This window comes from Tetranychus urticae, chromosome 3 (genome assembly GCF_039701765.1).
Source record: "Tetranychus urticae isolate SD_2017Ah chromosome 3, NJAU_TeUrti_SD_1.0, whole genome shotgun sequence".
Classification (NCBI taxonomy): domain Eukaryota; kingdom Metazoa; phylum Arthropoda; class Arachnida; order Trombidiformes; family Tetranychidae; genus Tetranychus; species Tetranychus urticae.
The window spans coordinates 18,774,319-18,793,686 of NC_142960.1; the positions used below are offsets into that span (position 1 = coordinate 18,774,319).

The window sequence follows — 19,368 nt, forward strand, 5'->3', positions numbered from 1 at the left end:
ATCGTGTAAATATTTTCATTTCTCTAGAGATTCTTCATTTTAGTAAGACGATTGATATTGAATTATCAATGATAATCAGTGATTCACCAGTGATAAATCATCACTGTACTATTTATTTTGTAGAGTTTAGATTATAATCTATTGATAAGAAATTGAAACATTCCAATTTAAAACCGATTCCGCTTCTGATTGATAGCAAAATGTATCAATATTTAATGTCTAGCTTAATGGATTATCACAGCCACAGAGTAGAGAGTAAATCTGTTATCATAACTTTTAAAGTGCATCACAATTTAGTTATTTTTCACTTTTGAATAATAAATGATTTGTTTTCATAGCATCATTGATATAATTAACTCGATTTATTTTTATTCGGAAAATGAATGAAATTTATCAGATATTTCAACTTTTAAGTCAGCTTTCAATAAACATTTGAGAAAATTTTTGTTCATGTAAGATAGTAAAATTTTAAGCATTAGAGAATGAAAATTTTATGGATAAATGGAACTGTATGAAGGACTTAGTACTTTTTTATAGTGCGGGGGTAAGGGATTTGACAAGAAATTTGATAATTAAACCTAGATTATGAGAAATGTTGAATTAAATCAAAGTTAAAAGTATCAAGTATAGAAAAAATAGGAATGAATAAGATAAAGTGTGAGCTTGTTATTGAGCTTCTTCCATCTCGTGTGACCTGTCATCATCGACTCTTTGAATTACTGTGGTAGGATTACCATGAATGGCGGCTTCATTTGTATCATGGTCAAACACGTCGGGCTCACTCTGGTCAGGGTTTTCACCAGCCGAGGCTGAATTTTCTCCCTCGTAGCTAGGACTCCACAAATGGCCGGTTTGTGTTTCAGCTTCTTTAGAAATATTCATTGGCTCATCGCCATTCATTCCACCATGAAATTCATTTTCTTCCAAAGAAACTTCTGGCTCTTCAAGTTCAGGTGGAACGTCAACAGGAGACAAGGGTCCTTCGGGAGATCTGATCTCTTCTTCCGGCTCTTCATCGTCTTCACCTTCACTGATGTCATTCTCCAAATCAACAGTTCGGACTCGGAAAACTTTTTCGCGGTAAACAGGGGACCAACCTCCTTGGGAATCAAGCTCGACCGCAGTACAGGATGTGTAAGTTTTGGCAATAATTGAATTGAATAGACCATCAACTACGATTTGATCTTCTTTTAGTTGTTTCGAGCAAATTGGACAAGACCATTCCAATTTACGACGATTAGCTCGTAGAAAAGTATTGAGATCAAAACATTCAACATGTGAACATGACGCACCTCGGACAGGAGTTTCAATCCTTTGCTTAGATATGGGATCCAACAAAGTATAAACTTTGCGAAATAGTTTGTTCATATCTGTCATAAATCTTTCATTAACGCGATGAGCAAGCTTGAAAGTTTGGTTTGGCACTAAATACCGCAAACTAACAAACGGTAGTTCATCCTTCTTTTTTTTACAGAAAATAATCGAAAAAATATGTGGCTTAGCTTGCCCATCGAAGGAAATTCGGACTCTTTCAATACTAGCCCCTTCAGCTATGAGGTAGCGTGTGATGTCAGCGGGACCATCTAGAGGCGCATTCGGGTCTTCTTCAGTCTAGAAAAATGATTATGGTTAAAATAAATTGAAATAGAAATAACAGAGACTTAAATGACTTTGAAAATACTAACCGGAGCTGTGAGAGGCAAGGCGACATCATTAACACGAATGTTCATTCCATAGTCAAAAATGTCTTCGTAACCGCCATCTTGCTTATTGAAATAAGCTAATCGCAAAAGTACACAATAGTTATCGACATTTATCTTTTTGGATTGAGTTTTGGTTAGTGGGAAACAGCACCAATCAGAGACAGCATCTGAAAGCAACAATAACGAAGTGAGTAAAAATTGACAGATTTACTTACTTTTTCCAAAAGCTCTAAAATAATCCTTAAAAATATACATACCAGAATAAGTTGGTTGAATAATGACCGAAACTGGAGTATATTTGTCAGGGTTGACTGGTGTGAAAGATAGGTTGTCCTTATCGGGGTCATAGTTTAGTCCAAACTTCACTTTTTTAACACTCAAAGGTCCTCCTTTAGCCTTGTTAGTGTGCTGTGGCGGCTCCTCAACTTCACCACTACCTCGTTTTCTTGTAGGCCGAGACATTCTATTTGATGTTCGATAATTAGTTTCACTTTCACTTTCAGAATCTACTTCGTTTAAATTACGTTTTGATCGAGTTTGCCTGAAAATAAAAAAAAAGAGCCAAAAGATACAAACGATATATACACACACGTGATAACCACTAAAAGCCGGTTAAGGAAACAAACCTGGACGCTTGATCGATTCCTTCCAATCTTGGTAAATAAATGTAACACTCCTAAAGAAAGAGATTTCAAAGGTTAGTCAATACATAGAGTTGCATTAGGGTAAAAAACAAAAATGAATTAAAGATACAAACCTGGCTCAAAAATTCATCACTATTCGACATCTTAAACCATAATAATCAACATTTGTAATCATTTCTGTTTCATTAAACAAAACATCCCGGCAATTTGTAATCTCCTATTTTAACTGATAAAATTAGCAATTGCTCCATCTATTGGTGGACAATAGAAAAATTTCTGAATCATTGAGAACACAAAGCATTTTGAATAAAGCGCAATTATAATTGTTGCCTAGTGAGCATGGCTTCCTTTAAAACTTGGATTTCAGCTCATGTTACCGGTTACATTCTTCCGTTGGTAGAGCAAAGGTTTTTTTTACCACAATTTAATCTAATAACCATCTAATAATCATCACTTAACACCATTTTGTCCTTCAGTTCTCTTAAATTGTGCCGTAATAATCTCTATACATTATGGATTTAATAATCATCCTAGGTAAAACAATATCTCCAGCTCAAAATGAACGTGAAGCAGCTGAAAGATTTTTGGAGCAAGCTGCGGGGACTAATTTTCCTGGATTTCTTAAAGCCTTATCAGATGTTCTCGTTAATGTCAACAATGACCAAATAGCTCGAACAGCAGCAGGTCTGCAGCTCAAAAATGCCCTCACATCGAAAGACCCAGACATACGAACACAATATCAGCTCAGATGGTTGAGCCTTCCTGAAGATGTGCGTAACCATGTTAAAGCAAATGTTATTAACACCCTTGGAACAGAATCGAGTCGTCCATCATCAGCAGCACAATGTGTCGCATATATAGCTGTAGCTGAATTACAACATAAAATGTGGCCCGATTTAATCGGACTTTTAACTCAAAATGTTACCAATCCTAATAGTACTGAAATGATGAAAGAAGCCACTTTAGAAGCAATTGGTTATATTTGTCAGGATATTGATCCAGAGGTCCTCGTTTCACAGTCAAATGAAATTTTAACAGCTATAGTTCACGGAATGCGAAAAGAAGAAACAAACAACCATGTTAAATTAGCAGCTACCAATGCACTTCTCAACTCATTGGAGTTTACCAAAGCCAATTTTGATAAAGATTCAGAAAGACATTTTATAATGCAAGTTGTTTGCGAAGCAACGCAGTCAGATAACATGCAGGTAAGTTATCAAGGCTCATTTCATCCCGACTGACTCCAACCTTGGACATGTTTATGTGACCTAATCATTACGTAACATTACATTTTTTGTATTTTGGATTTGTTCTTGTGATTTAGTGAATCATTCGATATGATTTTCTAAACCACATGTTTTTAGTTTAATCTTAGGCAACTTCATATTTTTTAGCATATTTCTTATTCATATTTTTGATGATTGACATATTTCACCTCTCATTTTTTTCTTTTTTTTTAGGTTAAAGTAGCTGCACTCCAATGCTTAGTTAAAATAATGTCTTTATATTATCAACACATGGAACATTATATGGGCCCAGCATTATTTGCCATTACTATGGACGCCATGAAAAGTGATATTGATGAAGTTGCACTTCAAGGTATTGAATTTTGGTCTAACGTTTGCGATGAAGAGGTTGATTTATCAATAGAAGCATCTGAAGCTAGTGAAAGAGGCCGTCCTCCAGCAAGAACTTCGCGGTTTTACGCGAAAGGAGCACTTCAATATTTAGTACCAATTTTGATGCACACTTTAACGAAACAAGAAGAGGGAGACGACGATGATGAATGGGTACCATGTAAAGCAGCAGGAGTTTGCCTTATGCTTATGGCAAGCTGTTGTGAAGATGATATAATTCCCCATGTTCTGCCTTTTATTAAAGATAATATCAAAAATCCAGATTGGAGATTCCGTGATGCCGCTGTGATGACTTTCGGCTCTGTTTTAGAAGGTCCTGATCCTACACAATTAAAACCCATCGTTGAACAAGCATTACCTACTTTGATAGAACTTATGGAAGATAACAGTGTCGTTGTTAGAGACACAGTTGCTTGGACTATTGGTAGAATCTGTGAATTAATCCCAGATTCTGTTCTTGGTTCTGCTCTTGATCCATTGATCACTACCCTCCTTAAAGGTTTACATGCTGAACCTAGAGTCGCAGCCAATGTATGCTGGGCATTCAATTCACTTGCTGAAGCAGCATATGATGAAGGGAGTGAAGGCCAAGAACCACAAACCTATGTTTTATCCAAATATTTCGAGTATATTGTCAACGAATTACTGAAAACAACGGAAAGACAAGATGCTGGTCAAGCAAACCTTAGATCAGCAGCTTATGAAGCATTAATGGAATTGATTAAGAATAGTTCAACAGATTGTTATCCCGCCGTTCAAAAAGTATCAACAGTTGTTTTGGGTCGACTTCAACAAATTCTACGTTATGAGACACAACCAAGTGTTATTAACAATAGCAATGAGAGAGCTATCTATAGTGAACTCCAGTCATTATTATGTGCAACACTTCAAGCCGCTCTTAGAAAATTGAAGCCAGATGATGCTCCACAGATCTCTGATGCTATTATGACAGCACTTCTTCAAATGTTTAATTCGGCAGTTAAAACGGGTGGTGTCCAAGAAGATGCGCTTATGGCTGTTGGTACCTTAGTCGAAGTTTTGGGTGAAGGTTTCATCAAGTACATGCAAGCCTTTGGTCCTTTCCTTGCTATAGGTCTTAAAAATTACCAAGAATATCAAGTGTGCAACGCGGCAGTCGGGCTTGTTGGTGATATTTGCCGAGCAATCGGCAACAAAATACTACCTTTCTGCGATCCAATTATGGTTCAATTATTAGAAAATCTCTCAAATGATAATCTTCATCGCAGTGTTAAACCTCAAATTTTAAGCGTATTTGGAGACATTGCTCTGGCTGTTGGAGCTGAATTTAAGAAATATTTACCTATAGTCTTGCAAACTTTAGCCGGAGCATCCCAATTTCAAGTTGATCGCAGTGATTATGATCTAGTAGAATACATGAATGAGTTGAGAGAAAATTGCCTCGAAGCTTATACCGGTATCGTTCAAGGTTTAAAAGGTGATAAAGAGCAACCAAATCCAGACGTGAATTTGCTAAGTGAACATGTTTCCCATATGATTCAATTTATAATGATTGTCGCTTCCGATCCCGAAATCACTGATAGTCTGATAGCTGCTTGTGCTGGTTTAATAGGTGATCTAAGTTCCGCTTTTGGTCCCGCTGTTACTCAATATTTAGACGTTGACGTGATTCATCAATTACTCAATAAAGGAAAACATTCAAAAACATCAAAGACAAGATTGCTATCGACCTGGGCTATCAAAGAAATTCGTAAACCCAAGATCGGCCTGTAACATCTCTTCCTATGAATGAAAACATTTTTTATATCTCTGCTGCGATCCAAACTCACTCAATCACACAAACACACCACCCCTTTAAAACCTGAAAAAAATTACATAAAACAAATTTATCCATGAAAGCAAAGCAATTCTTTCTAATCTGAATTGGAATTTGAACTCGTTTAGAAAAAATTCTAAATTTATATAAATGTAAACTTGGTACAGTAAAGCCTCGGTTAATGCATAAAAGCCCATTTATTGTTTTTCATATTAACTTTTCAGCATTAACAGTACAACTGTAAAAAAAAATATTTTGAATTGGACCAATTGAATTGGTTAATTGCAACGCCACCTCTGGTCGATTGATTAAAAACCCCATGATTTTATGCATTAAGCGAGGTTTCACTGTAATTAAAATGTAATCCATTTGTTTAAGCATGCCGATCTTAGATGATCATTAAGTTGACAATTTGATTCTCACACTCAATGTACAATCAATATACAATCATAAAAGGAAAGCGTCTGAGTCAATTGAATGGACTGATTGATCATCTTAAAAAATTAAATTAAGTCAAATTTTATTGCGGATTTTTGCGATCGTGAGAATTGATCTGAACTGAGCTGAAGCAAACAATTGGCTAATTTGATTGTAGTGATTGATTTCATGATGAAACCAAATCTGTAATGTTAACCAACTACCAGTTGATTTAATCATTTATTTGTTGGTGTAATTTGAATGACATTACATTTGTACATTGATCATAGTCAAATTGGACAACCAATTTGATTAACAAAGTGCTGTTGCCAAATCAGCTTGAAGGCTTATCAACCTTGAACACGATTAAGTTGATTATAATTAATTATTATTATTATTGAAATGCATTGAATAACATCTAACAAAACTTGAGCCAATCTTTGATACAATAATGAATCTTTGTAAATGATCAACAATGAAGATGCTCAATATTAAAGGTATCTTTTTATTATAATCAAAATACCTTTTTCAAATTTTCTATTCTTGATGAAAATATAAATCCTACCTCAATTTAAATGATTAAAGCACTTTTTAATTGATTAATTTTGAATTTAAAAGCAAAAGTATTTACCATTTGAACCGGAAAACCAGGAAAAATCTCAAAATGCATCCCAATACCAATTAAACAAAATGCAAACAATAAGCTGATTAACATTTGGTAAAATTATGTGATACTTATTAGGCTTTTATTTTAAGGTAAAGGCCAATGATCTTTAAATCATTTTCCTGGTCAATTTGATGATCAGTTGATTAACCTTAACAATTGCTAACTTGTTCACTTTCAATGAAGCAAGCCTAACTTCCCATAAGGTTAAGGTTAACAGCGAAAAGAGTTGATTTCAATTGAAAATTCAGTGAAACATGCAATACTTTCACAATAATCATTACAATCATCAGATAATAAAACGTCAATCAAAAGGAAAATACTAATAATAATGAAAAATAAATGATAACACAATAATAAAAGGAGAAGAAATAAAAAGAAGAGAATCCGAGTAAAACAAAATGATTGATGAAAGCAACTCTTAACCATAGCAATACACAACCAACTGATTGGACCCGAAAGATTCATTAAGCCCATTACAAGATGACAATTAATCAACCCTACCAATTAATTGGACAATAAGACAAGCAAAATTGGCAAATATAAGGATAGAAATGACAGAATATGTAAACTCTGCAGTCAATTGTCCAATTGACATCTTCAATGTAATATCATTTCATTTCAATGGCAAACACGAACATTTTCAACCAATTCTGATCAGTTAATTTCTTAACATTAACATACAATAGTTTCCTGGTTTGGATTTTAAATTGGATGAGAAGAAAATCAAGCAAATTGAGTTTATTTTAATGGATATTACAATCAAGTTAAATAATGTTTTCATTCTCAAAGCTCCTTAGGGTATCTTATAGCAAGTTAAAAACAAAACAAAAGCCTGCAAAAAACATTGATAATTTTACTTGAATTATTTTCACCGTTGATTAACTTCCTTGTTTTTTCTCATCTCAACTTGATTCAATTGTTGCAAAGGAAAACGTTTTAATACTAATTTAATAATGAGAATCGGTTGACCAGTCGACCGTTGATAAAACATCTAAGGTCAACTAAGCATTAACTTTGCATGCTTAACTCTGTCACTTTCACCAGCCAAATGTCACTTTCAATTGTCATCTGAAGGTCAAATGCAACCATAATCATCATAATCAGGTTCATCATTATCATCATCATCATTGGGTCTGTGACATTAGATCTCTCTTCCTTGAATAATTTTCACCTTCCGTTTTTGTTGTTGGCCCAAGAAACGCATCTTATGTGATTCTTAATCATCAAGCTTTTTTTCACAACATATTATGATGTTAAATTTACTGGTTAATTCCTGATGTAAAGCTGGTTGAGAAGGGAAATTAAATTGTTCATGTTAACAGGCAATTGTTTTGCAAATAATAAAATGGTCTTTACATTTTCATCTTAATCTTGACTGTATTACGGAAAACCATTGAGAGAAAGGTTGATCATCATTTAATAATATGCATTTTATGTTTAACCGGATTTAAAATTGTTCAACTGTCTCGGGTTGAATGGTATAAACTGATTAATAGAAGACAATCAAATTTGATGAAAAGAAAGTATTATTTACATATTCATGTAAATGTTAACCAGCCATTGTCTTTAAGCTGATTGCCAAGTATAAGTGTGAATATGGATGAAAGGGAAACAACTTTATTATCATTATCATCATCATAATACTTTGGTTCATCTCATTAGGTTTTTGAAATAAGGAAGCAAATCAAGATGATAATGATGATGATGAATCTAGTACAAAAGTCAATGTTGAAGTTTTCACACAATTTTCATCCATTTCAAGCCAATAAATTTGCTCAGACTGGTTAAGCTTTAAAATACTTGAATTTCAAGTTACCTTTAAGAGTGTAATTTGAACTAAATAAATTTTAACCAATTAACTTTTTCTTCTTCCTCTATCATTCTAGCATTTTCCAAGCTCATCATCATCATCATCCTCTCAACATTCAAAACAAATACCTGAGATTGTTGAGACGCCAACGCTAACCAGTTTTTGGGTAACAACCAGAGTAACCTTTACCCAGACACCGAGTTGGGAAGTGAGTTAAACATTGAAAATAATGATGATAACAATGATTTTGGTGAGAAGAGCTTTTTTTATCTTAATCACGATTTTAATTGTTGTACAGATGAGGATGAAAAGTGATGAATGAATTGGGAATAAGTAAACATAATCTGAGAATGGAAACATGGCTTCCTGATACAGCACTCGGAAAGGTCTTCCTCATTGAGAATCTAGTAGCTTAATTCAACTAAATTTGCTGTGAAACTCAATTTTGAAAATTAATTTGTCCAATTAAAGCTACCCAACATTAATTAGAGTCACAATCACAGTCACAGTTACAGAGTTAAGGTCACTGTAGGAAGAGTTAAACAATTGCGTTTTTATAATGCACTTGGTCACTTTATTTCTGTACCTGTATCAATACAATATTATTTACTCGAAGTTCATCGGGTGAGTTAAATAATTATTATGATTGGTATCATAAATTTTATGATGTTATCTCATGTTAATGATATTCAATCAGTTATATGAGTGATTAACGATTGAATGTTGACCTGATGTAGCTTTTGTTTCCTTTTGTTTTGTCTTTCAAACGGTTTTCCAATCTGTGAATTTGAAATACTTTCAATTGAATCAATTGTAACCTGTTGACTTACTAGAATTATTATTTCTTTTAATTGGAGCAGATTCAATTCATATTCAATTGGTTGGGTCCATAATCATCATTACTATTATATACACCTTAATAAACTTTCAATTGTATTCAGTACGATGTTTGCTTTGCATTATGGTGAAGTTAAATATTAAAAGTGAACAAAAGGGATAAATTTGCCAAATTGTTAATTCTTTACACTAATTGTCCAAGTTAATTCCATTTTTACTGACCTAATAAAGGTGTGCCTAATTGCTTTAGGCTTAAACAAAATTAAAGTTAAACTTGATCACTTTTAATAGTTGAGGTAAGCGCGAAGAGCTCAACCGATCGGTTTCATAGATTCAATCCATTAGCATTAGGATCTAATATTGAGATCTTATTGAATCCAAATCCTTTTTGGAGCAAAATTCAAATTTATAATGAAAATTAATTTTTAATTTTTTAATCAAAATTTTTCTATTCAAATATTAGTAAATTAAAAAATAGCACAATTTACAATTAGACAAAAATATATGCAATAACATGAATATGGTTCAATGTTTGATGATAATTAATAGCGATTATCATCTTTTTTTATCATTGATTAAATTGGATAATCCATTTCTTTTAATTACTCATAACTATCCGTTCATAATTAACTTAAAACAATTAAAAATAAGATGAGATAGCAGCTGAACAAAATGAACGATGAAGATAAGTTTAGGAACGATTAACAACAACATTTGTTAATTCAATTGTTTTGGGGTTGAATTTAGTATTTTTACAAACAAAAGCAAAAACAAAACAAAAAGGGTTTAGGGGAAATGATTTACAAAATATAACTGAATTACCTGTTTATACTCAAATATACAGTAACTTTCATTTAAATTAGATTTATTTATAAGCTGACTTCACAATCAATCAATCATAAATAGTTGAGTTAAATTGTTAAATATATTGCAACATGATAGCGAACTGGTAGCTTCAACATAAACATTATGTTAAGAATCTTTAGTGTACATCTCAATTACACTTGTTGATTATTGTCCGTTATTATAGCAATTTGCTTGAAAATTAGCAATGTATTATTGTTGTTACTCTAATTTGGTTAACAACCTTAACAATTAACAGAAGTAACCACCAGTTGATTATGGGCTTCAAGTTTAATTATTTTGGTTCCTTGTTTCTTAATATAGGCTGTTGTCACTATTAAGTTCTGGTAGGTAAAAATGTTTGTCAGTAGTTTAACATTCATCTTTCAGTTCCGGTTCTCAGTAGCAATTAATGATCAACATGTTGTTGATATTGATGATGTTGTTGGTGTTGGTGGTGTTGATGATTCCCAGAACAATTTAACTCTTTTATCTTCACCATTAAAAAAAATGTAGACGTTGGATTACCTTAAACCAATGCTCAAGGCAAATAAATACGGAATTGTTTCAACTTCACTTCCACACTAGAGGTTTAAAGATTAAATGACAATTGAAATCACGGTTGACGATTAAGAATTGTTAATTTGTTTATCTAAATAATCACGTTTCAATGAATTGCTTTGGTAAATACACAATTAAATCAAACAATGCCACTGGTTCCAGTGAACCATTGTCAGTGATGTTCACTGTTGTCATACTTTAAGGTTATGGTTGTTATGGCTGTTTCAATAAGCAACCAACTGCTCATTTCAAACATAATTCACATCCAACCTTGAGCTGACAATTACCGTATTGACGCGTATCGTGGCGCCGCGCTTATAAAAAAGTACGCCATCATATAAGCGCCTTTTGAGCCACTGCAAATGCGCGAAGATCATTGCTTATTATTAAAAGGCGCCTCTATTGTCACAAAATTGTGCCTTTAAGAGTAACATTCTCATTATTAAGCCCGGTGCTACGATACGCATCAATACGGTAATTTCTTAATTAATCTCAAATTCTTTAGGAACTTTTCATCATTATTTGCCTGTAAATAACAGTGATCGACAATTCTAGACACAATACAGTATTTTGCTTTCAAGGTTTATTGGTGTTGTTCAGCATTGAGTTGACTTGTCTCTTCGTTTGGACAACTGTGAACTCAATTTTGATTATGGTGTTCATGTCCTAAATTGTAACCATTTCCTTTTGAATACAGAATAAGATCATAATTGATTAATTGTTCCTTCAATTAAATTTCAATTCTATTATTAACACACAAATAACAATAATAAATATTAAATTGGGGAGAGACATAAAATTAACAAGGCAGAGAAGTGTTCATTTTAGTGTTGATTTGAATAATCAAGTCATGATGTTAGGTATTATTATGATTTACAAAAATTATATTACCAAGTAGATGAAAATTTGTATTATTAACACTATTAAAGTAAAGGAAATACGAGTTAAGTTGTCATTTAACTTACAATTAATACAGAAAAAGATTTAGCAAGAATAGCATTATGATAGTAGTACAGATATGTCTAATTGTAGTGACTACAATAATTAAAACAAGAAAAGTCAATTGCAATTGCATTTAATAACAATATAATTAATTAGATAGGAAGAGGATGAAAGGATTAAATGATGATGTTAATAATAATTTACATGATTAGACTAAAGTTGCCTTGGTTTTGTCACATTTTGTCAATCTAACGTTGCAAATAATTTTGGTAAACAGTTTAATGGACATTAGATTGAGATGATGATTATTGTTTTAGCTAATATTAATGTGTGGTGAATCCAGTTAAACAAAGTAATTTGATTTAAGTCCATTTTAAAATGTTTTTGTTCTTGTTGTCCGTTGTTTAGGTACGTGATTGTCGTTAAATGTTATTAAATACGGATACCAAATATGATATTAAATTAAACCAGCAAATTTGAGCCAAGAATACCAGAAAATAGGAAATCAACTCAACGCAAAAGTGTGATTCAAACAAATTGCGGCATCCATATCAAATTTCCGCAACAATTTGCCTTATTATTGGCCAAGTTATAGACAAATCATGTTATCAAATTTGGTCAACTGCAAACAAATGGCGGTGATCAACGTGATTCAATTTAATAAACAATTGTCGTGATGAGAAGAGATGATAACCAAATACGATCAAATGGTTGGGATGATGATGATACGGCGTTGAGTTGAATTTTCATCCTCGCCTATTAATAATGAAAGGTTTAACAATCTGGTTTTGGTGAAGGATATTAGTGGACTCCACCTTGATTAGATGCATGGATTATCCTGTAATCTGAGAAAAGGAAGGAAGACAAAAATTTGAATAAGAATATGAAAATTACAAATGGTAAGGAGAAGGAAAAAAAAGAAGCCGAAAGACATTAAATTAAAATTAAAGCTTACTCACTGATAGTTGCTAATAAAAATGTCCTTTTCATCTTTCCGTTGATTTATTAATTTGGTAATTTGCCTTCTTATAAATTTAATTTTCTCTGCCTTGATTGTGATCCTTTTGTTCAATGATAATCCACACTTTTCGTCCCCCTCACCATCTTATCCAAGGAACCACCTTAAGTTATTAATTTTATCATTTCAACAATACAAGAGTCTGAACGTCACCATAAACTGCGTATTAATTATTATCATTGTCAAATAATAACAATACAATTCAAGCCAACTGATCCGTAGAAATAAGACTCGCCTAAGGTTGTCATCTCTTCCTTTTCATCTTCTTCTTCATTTTTCTTCATCATCTTTGCCGTTCTCGTCCAAGGTACACCTTTCAAAGAACCTGTTGTACTTCATTGTTAGACCCTGGAAGATACTGTCAACGACCAATGAATAGAAATTGTTTCTCTTTTCTCTTGGAAATCATGTTTTGCTTGAGCCTTCTGTCATGGAATCATCACCATCAACCAACAATAATTAAGGAAAAATTTGGTTCCGATTGGGTGATCATAACTGTACAATAATCATCCTTTTATGAAAGGCATTCATCTTTTCAAAAATTTAATTTGTCCATTCTTTACGATAATTATTTGATCAGCTTCATCAGTAATTGAATAGCTTGGATCTGTTGAAAAAGACGAAGAAAAAAAAGATAAATATTAGTACAGAGTTTGATATTATTCTAGATTTTGTAAAATCATATTAAATAACAATTCATACTCTTCTTTCATGATATTGTATTGAAATGAATGTTGAGCTTTTTTTGTTAAATTTAAAATTGTTGAAATAATAATTACTTAAATCTGTTGTGTGAAGATGAAATTACGCTTCTAATCATCTTTTAATGTAAAGCATTCAATTTTCATGCTAAAAATACATAATGAAATATCATTTTCATCTGATTGTTTAACCCGTTATTCAGTTTATTTGCAGATTTTACAATTAACTAGTCTATTGTGTGATTTGATTAAAATCGTTTAACTTTAAACTATCACTCTTTTAATACACTTTACTTTGATCTTTTAAATAGCCAAAAATAAGGAAATTGATTTGATTTAACTAATTTAACCGGAAGAAATGATCCGGCAAAACCATTTGTAACGTGTAGGCCAAATCAAATTCATGTTATATTAAGAAACAAGATGAAATTAAGAATTGATAATTGATCAGATTACCTGTAAAAAAAGATGAGAAAAAAAATATATATAATCGATTAACGTTTCTTCATTATACTCATCTTCATCACTCAATCTTGGAATCGGGAAAATCTCTTAATCAACCAAAAATCATTTACCATCAACAGTAGTTACATTTGTTATTATTAACTTGAAGATGGAAACAAATCTAACCACCATTTTTCAAGCTCAATTAAAATTGAATGATCATTGACCAAACTACTTAGCTCTTATCAACGGTTTTAAGTTTAATTTAAAGGTATAATTGTTTGAAAAAAGACGTTAACACATCATCCTTCATTCAATCATTGTTCATCATCAATATCATAGCTTGCATCAGTTCAATCAACTCCAGTTAACAATTTCATTAACAGCCATTGTTAACCGTTTGACCATTTTTGACTTTTACTTGAGACTCAATTTCAATTTTAATTATCTAACCCTTAACTGCGATCATCGGAATTACTATCATGAGTATCATGAGAAAAGTCAACAAGAGAAATGACATTTTTTGTATATAAATTTCATCAAGTCACCATGATAGCCATTTGATACAGAAAATGAATTGTTTGATCTGTCTTCTTCCGATTTTAGGTTATTATCAAAATATGAATAAACTGATAGACATAATAAACAATCAATAATCTTTTTTCTTTCAATAATGAGAATGAACTTTTCCATTTAACATTACTGAACTATTATGTTGCTGTTAAAGGAATTGTTGATAATTACCATGATGAGATGACAGCTAAATGAATACTGATTATTGATATGATTAACTGAAACAGAAAAAAAAATCTATCATCATGACCTTTTTAACATGAAAGGCTTACAATACTACGCATTTTGTGTTACCAACCCAAAACTCACAGCATTATAATGAAATCATGTTGATTAACAATGGATGAAAAATATAATGAATCAATCAACAGATCATAGTTATTTAACTTTTTGATCCATTGTTCACGGCTGAGCTAATTATCTGACCTAATCAATTCAAAAATTAGCTGACCGCCAACCCTTGTTTACGATTGTAATACCTTGAATTATCTCACCTACCTTAAGTCAAATTGATAATCCATGTTAACTTTAATTAACAGCTAATGATGGCATTCCATGATTTGCTTTCAATTAAACAAAAAGATACGATTGCTTGAAATCGGCGTAATGAGATTCCATTGATTCTGGTATATTGATTGGATGATTGCGGATGGCTACCAATGGCTTTGTAAAATAAGATGTTAACTGTGGTTGGGGAACGCATTGAAAACCGGCCAAATTCACAATATAACCGTCAAAATTGTTAATCATGAAAGATCCAAGCAGGCCACAGGTAGGACTCTATAATTAACTATAATAGCAATCGTTCACAGTTTGATAATCATTAGAGAAGGTAAGGCAAAGAATCAGCGTAAATACGATTAAATTGGAAAAACATGATTCAGAAATAATAAGTTTCTAATCGTGATTGTGTTTATCTTAATCAACTTACATCGTATTTACAAATTAAATTACCTTTTTTTTCCTCCTGCTTTTGCTTTTCTCGCTAAAAAATGAAATGGATAGATGATGTTGTTGATGTTGATGATAATGATGATAAAAATGGTCAAGAAGAAGAGAAATGTCCAACATTTTTTAATTGAGTTACAATGTTTTGTTTTTGCTGCTGCTGCCGTGTTTACCCTTTGCTGGTCTTTCTTTCAGTCTAAAGGCATCGATCACGAATTATTATTTCCACCAAGGAAGTTTAATATTGATGATGACCTATCATCATTGATGGTTTGTTTATTCACCTATCATGATGATCCACAATCAAGATTGCAGGTTTACTGTTGTTCAATCAACAGAGTGAAGCTGCTGAAAAGATAGAGGGAGAGAGAAGAAACAAAAGTCAGAATACGGTTAAATGTTTCAGTTTTTGACTTAACTCACATTATTCAGTTATTCAGTTAAATTCGATATATTATTTACTATTTTTATCTACATTTTTGGCCTCTTACTTTCCGTGGTTCATCCAAATTAGCTTGCTTGATCATGATTCAATCGATAGGTATTTTAAGCCTAAAGTAGATAAAGATGAAATATAACCAAAAAATGTGCACAAAAAATTTAACTCATTTCTGGTTGTTTACTGATTAAAGATGAAAAATTGGTTTACTTTGAATTAATAGCATCTTTTTTCTTTCTTGTTATTCATGTTTTAAATCAAATAATCACCACCATGATGATGTTGAAGATGATGAATGTGAAGATGCATATGAGTTGTTATGCCTTCTTCTGGTTACATATACACTTTGCTTGCCAATAAACGATTGACCAACTAATCAAAAGAGATACAACGATTACTAAACGTGTTTATATTTAACACTAAAACAGATGTTGTTGCTGAAACTGTTAACTTGATATGATTAATATATATTTATGAATAGATTAGAACACAATTTAATTACAAATATAAATTTGATTTGAAAGGCGCATTTTTAAAACAAAAACAATGGTTCAACTCATTCATTACACATGACATCGATATGCCATCGATTAATCTTATTTTAACGGCTTACAATTAGCAATCTCTCCAAGCCATTGCACTTTAAGCCAAGCTGATTCTTTTCAATAGACTATTCGTATTTACTTAAGCTTCACGCATTTAAAATCGTATTTATTAATTGATCTGTTAATTCTTTCCAAGTAAATGTTGATTATCTGATTAACCTGAAACCTGTAAGTATTAAACTTGATAATTAAATTGTTAATTTCAGTGATAGCTGACCAGAAAAGCGTTGAAACCACACCAAATGGACATTCATAACATCATTTTCACCAATCGTTTTTTGTGTTTTTCATTTATACTATTTAATTTAATCTTTTTTTTCATTATCGACCCGATGTGACCATCTAGGCATCAACTATTGACCGATTGAAAGGATCAACTACCAATTGTCCAGAAGAAAGCGTTAATTGTTTCTCCAAACATTCACTCAATCTTAAACAATGTTACACTTGCATTGACAACACAAATGGCTGACAAGCAGTTAATCCTTGAACACCAACCGTTTATCCTGTTGATTGATTGAGACTAAAGTGTTTGACTGAATAAACCGTGAGGTTACATTTGATTTCATTAGGCTTATTGATCTGGTCTAATTTAAATTACTCGGGTGGAGCAGTTGATACAACATTTAAATGTTGTATATATTTGACTAAACGTATCAACCAACACTTATACACTGTATTTTAATAGATGGTTACTCACAAAATGGTAACCATTATGATGTAATTGTTAAAGGTGAACAAGTTTATTTCATCAGGTAAAAAAAGAATGACTTGCCAAATGAAACGAGAAGATGAAAATCACCCAAGCCTTTCCTTTCATCTAATTGTAGGTTTACTCCATTTTGAACCATTTTAAAGAACTGACCGAGGCCAGCATTTAAACTGTTCACAGCTAAACTTATAACCACGGTTTTGTTAATGATAATAGCGATAATATTATTTAATATAAATAATAATTCGACTCAAAATTAACATCATGATACATTTAATATGGAAACCTAATAACAAAATGTGACCTCAATTCAATTAATCTTTCCTTCGTAACAATTCAATCCCTCAACATCTAATTTCGTGTTAAAAACTAAGGTAAGAACAAAAATTCATATTCTGTGATTATCGCATGATAATGGTTAAATAATCTCAAATTACACCATTTTTCCAACCGATTACCTCAGCCTCAAGGCATTTCTTGTACAAAAAAAACGGGTTGAAAAACAAAACATTGATTCTCTGTCTGGTACTGCAAGTTATTCAATACCAGCAAATTATCAATATTATATGATTAGACTGAATCAAGTTGATTTACAACCAACAGAATACATTTGCAATGATAAACAGTCCAAGAAAAACAAACAAACAGTGAAAGTTGCCCAAACAAAGTCATAACTAATCATGAAATTTAACCTCACAGGTTGGTTACCAATGAAACAAATGGACCCATCCCAGGTCAAGACACTAAGGTTAAAGTTCACCCAGCAAAACTGTAAACTCAATGGTAAATCAGTGTAAATCAGTATGTATAATCACGTTTCAAAAAATTGATCTCACCTCACTTTTACCCAAAAATAAACCAGAGTTTATGGTCGACTCAAGGAAACACGAAAAGCAAAACCCAAAAGCTAATATTTTTCCCATTCCTAATATTTGATTTACAATGAATTGACAAATTTTTCAAATTTTTTCACCCAAAACAAGTAAACACAACTTGATTAACATCCAAATTGTTTACCATTTAAGCCTAAACCCAAAGTTAAAGTCAACCCAAAAGTCAAGCCAACAGTCAACCCAAAGCCAAGTTGAAGTCAATTGAATCCTAATCTCAACCCAAAGTTGAGTCTAAACTGATGGTCAACTTGATTCACATTATTTATGATAATCTTTTAATGTGGTTTTGATCATCTAATGTTAATCAAGCTGCAAGTGTTGCTCCTAAAAATATGCAAAAACAAAAAAACGGATTGTTTTTTTTCTGATTAATCTTCTACCTTTACCTCAACTTACAATTACGCATTAATTTAGACAACATTTAGTTATATTTATTATATTTATTTGATTCAATATAAATATATAACCAAGAATAAATTGTAATTTGAAAAAAAAGCGAAATGTTTTAAATGAAAAGAGGTAAAGTGAAAGTAAAGGTTTTTTAATATTAACCAACACACCTTAACGCTACTTTCATTAATCGGAATCAGTTTTTCATTTCTTGTTAAATTGTTAACTTTTAAATGATTTAAACAAATTTTTCATCTCATATTTTACTCTTGATCATCATCAACCTCATCTTCGTAATCAATTTAGCAAATTAAACCAGCTAAACCAAATTGTAACAACTTATATCAAGTCTACTGACTTCTGTTCCGAGTCTTATTTTTAACAGCTTTTCTCCATCTTTAGCTGTGTTACGGTGGATTTAAAAATTGATTGTAACTAATCAAATTGAGTCAACTGTTTTAGCTTAACTGCCAAATTATTGACAGCACACCTTATAATGATTATAATTGTACTAAATTGTTGAGGATAATCAGGTAGCTTTGAAGACTTTCAAGCTTCTGTACTAACCAGCCTTGAGTTACAGCTGTTTATTCAGTTTGTCAATTGTTGACTTTTTGGTCTTTTCAAAAATCCATTCAAACCAACAGAAAGACCAGAAAAATTTGGGTTTACAGAGATGAACCAGAAAACCCAAAAGCAACTTGTTTTTATCCAAGATTAAAGATAGTGAAAGTATTAGGAAAAAGCGATTCCCATTTTTGATTAACTATTTTAAGCAAATGTAATCAT

At 31.9% G+C, this 19,368-nt stretch overlaps 2 protein-coding genes and 2 long non-coding RNA genes across 5 annotated transcripts; 2 read left to right on the forward strand and 2 right to left on the reverse strand.

The window, feature by feature from the left end:
* Positions 1–343: 343 nt before the first annotated feature.
* On the reverse strand, positions 344–2,524 carry LOC107363146 (uncharacterized). Its single transcript, XM_015930324.3, has 5 exons — positions 2,461–2,524; positions 2,330–2,379; positions 1,961–2,244; positions 1,686–1,870; positions 344–1,611 (listed from the first exon to the last, which is right to left on the reverse strand). The coding sequence occupies exons 1-5, from the start codon at positions 2,488–2,490 to the stop codon at positions 667–669; spliced, it is 1,494 nt and encodes a 497-aa protein (XP_015785810.1). The 5' UTR covers positions 2,491–2,524; the 3' UTR covers positions 344–666.
* Positions 2,525–2,739: 215 nt separating this feature from the next.
* Fs(2)Ket (Importin subunit beta Fs(2)Ket) lies at positions 2,740–6,309 on the forward strand. Its single transcript, XM_015930323.3, has 2 exons — positions 2,740–3,555; positions 3,808–6,309. The coding sequence occupies exons 1-2, from the start codon at positions 2,860–2,862 to the stop codon at positions 5,734–5,736; spliced, it is 2,625 nt and encodes an 874-aa protein (XP_015785809.1). The 5' UTR covers positions 2,740–2,859; the 3' UTR covers positions 5,737–6,309.
* A 5,499-nt stretch (positions 6,310–11,808) lies between these two features.
* LOC107363351 (uncharacterized) lies at positions 11,809–16,550 on the reverse strand. 2 transcript variants are annotated; one of them, XR_016200119.1, is made up of 7 exons: positions 16,190–16,550; positions 15,964–16,092; positions 15,547–15,888; positions 15,091–15,382; positions 13,870–14,031; positions 12,812–13,481; positions 11,809–12,701 (listed from the first exon to the last, which is right to left on the reverse strand). It is a non-coding gene; the product is annotated as an uncharacterized LOC107363351 (long non-coding RNA). The 2 variants fall into 2 exon arrangements; XR_003082450.2 differs by having other exon boundaries at positions 12,816–13,481; positions 16,190–16,541.
* A 65-nt stretch (positions 16,551–16,615) lies between these two features.
* On the forward strand, positions 16,616–17,614 carry LOC107362904 (uncharacterized). The gene is made up of 3 exons (XR_001568760.3): positions 16,616–16,752; positions 16,931–17,339; positions 17,415–17,614. It is a non-coding gene; the product is annotated as an uncharacterized LOC107362904 (long non-coding RNA).
* The last annotated feature ends 1,754 nt before the right edge of the window (positions 17,615–19,368 follow it).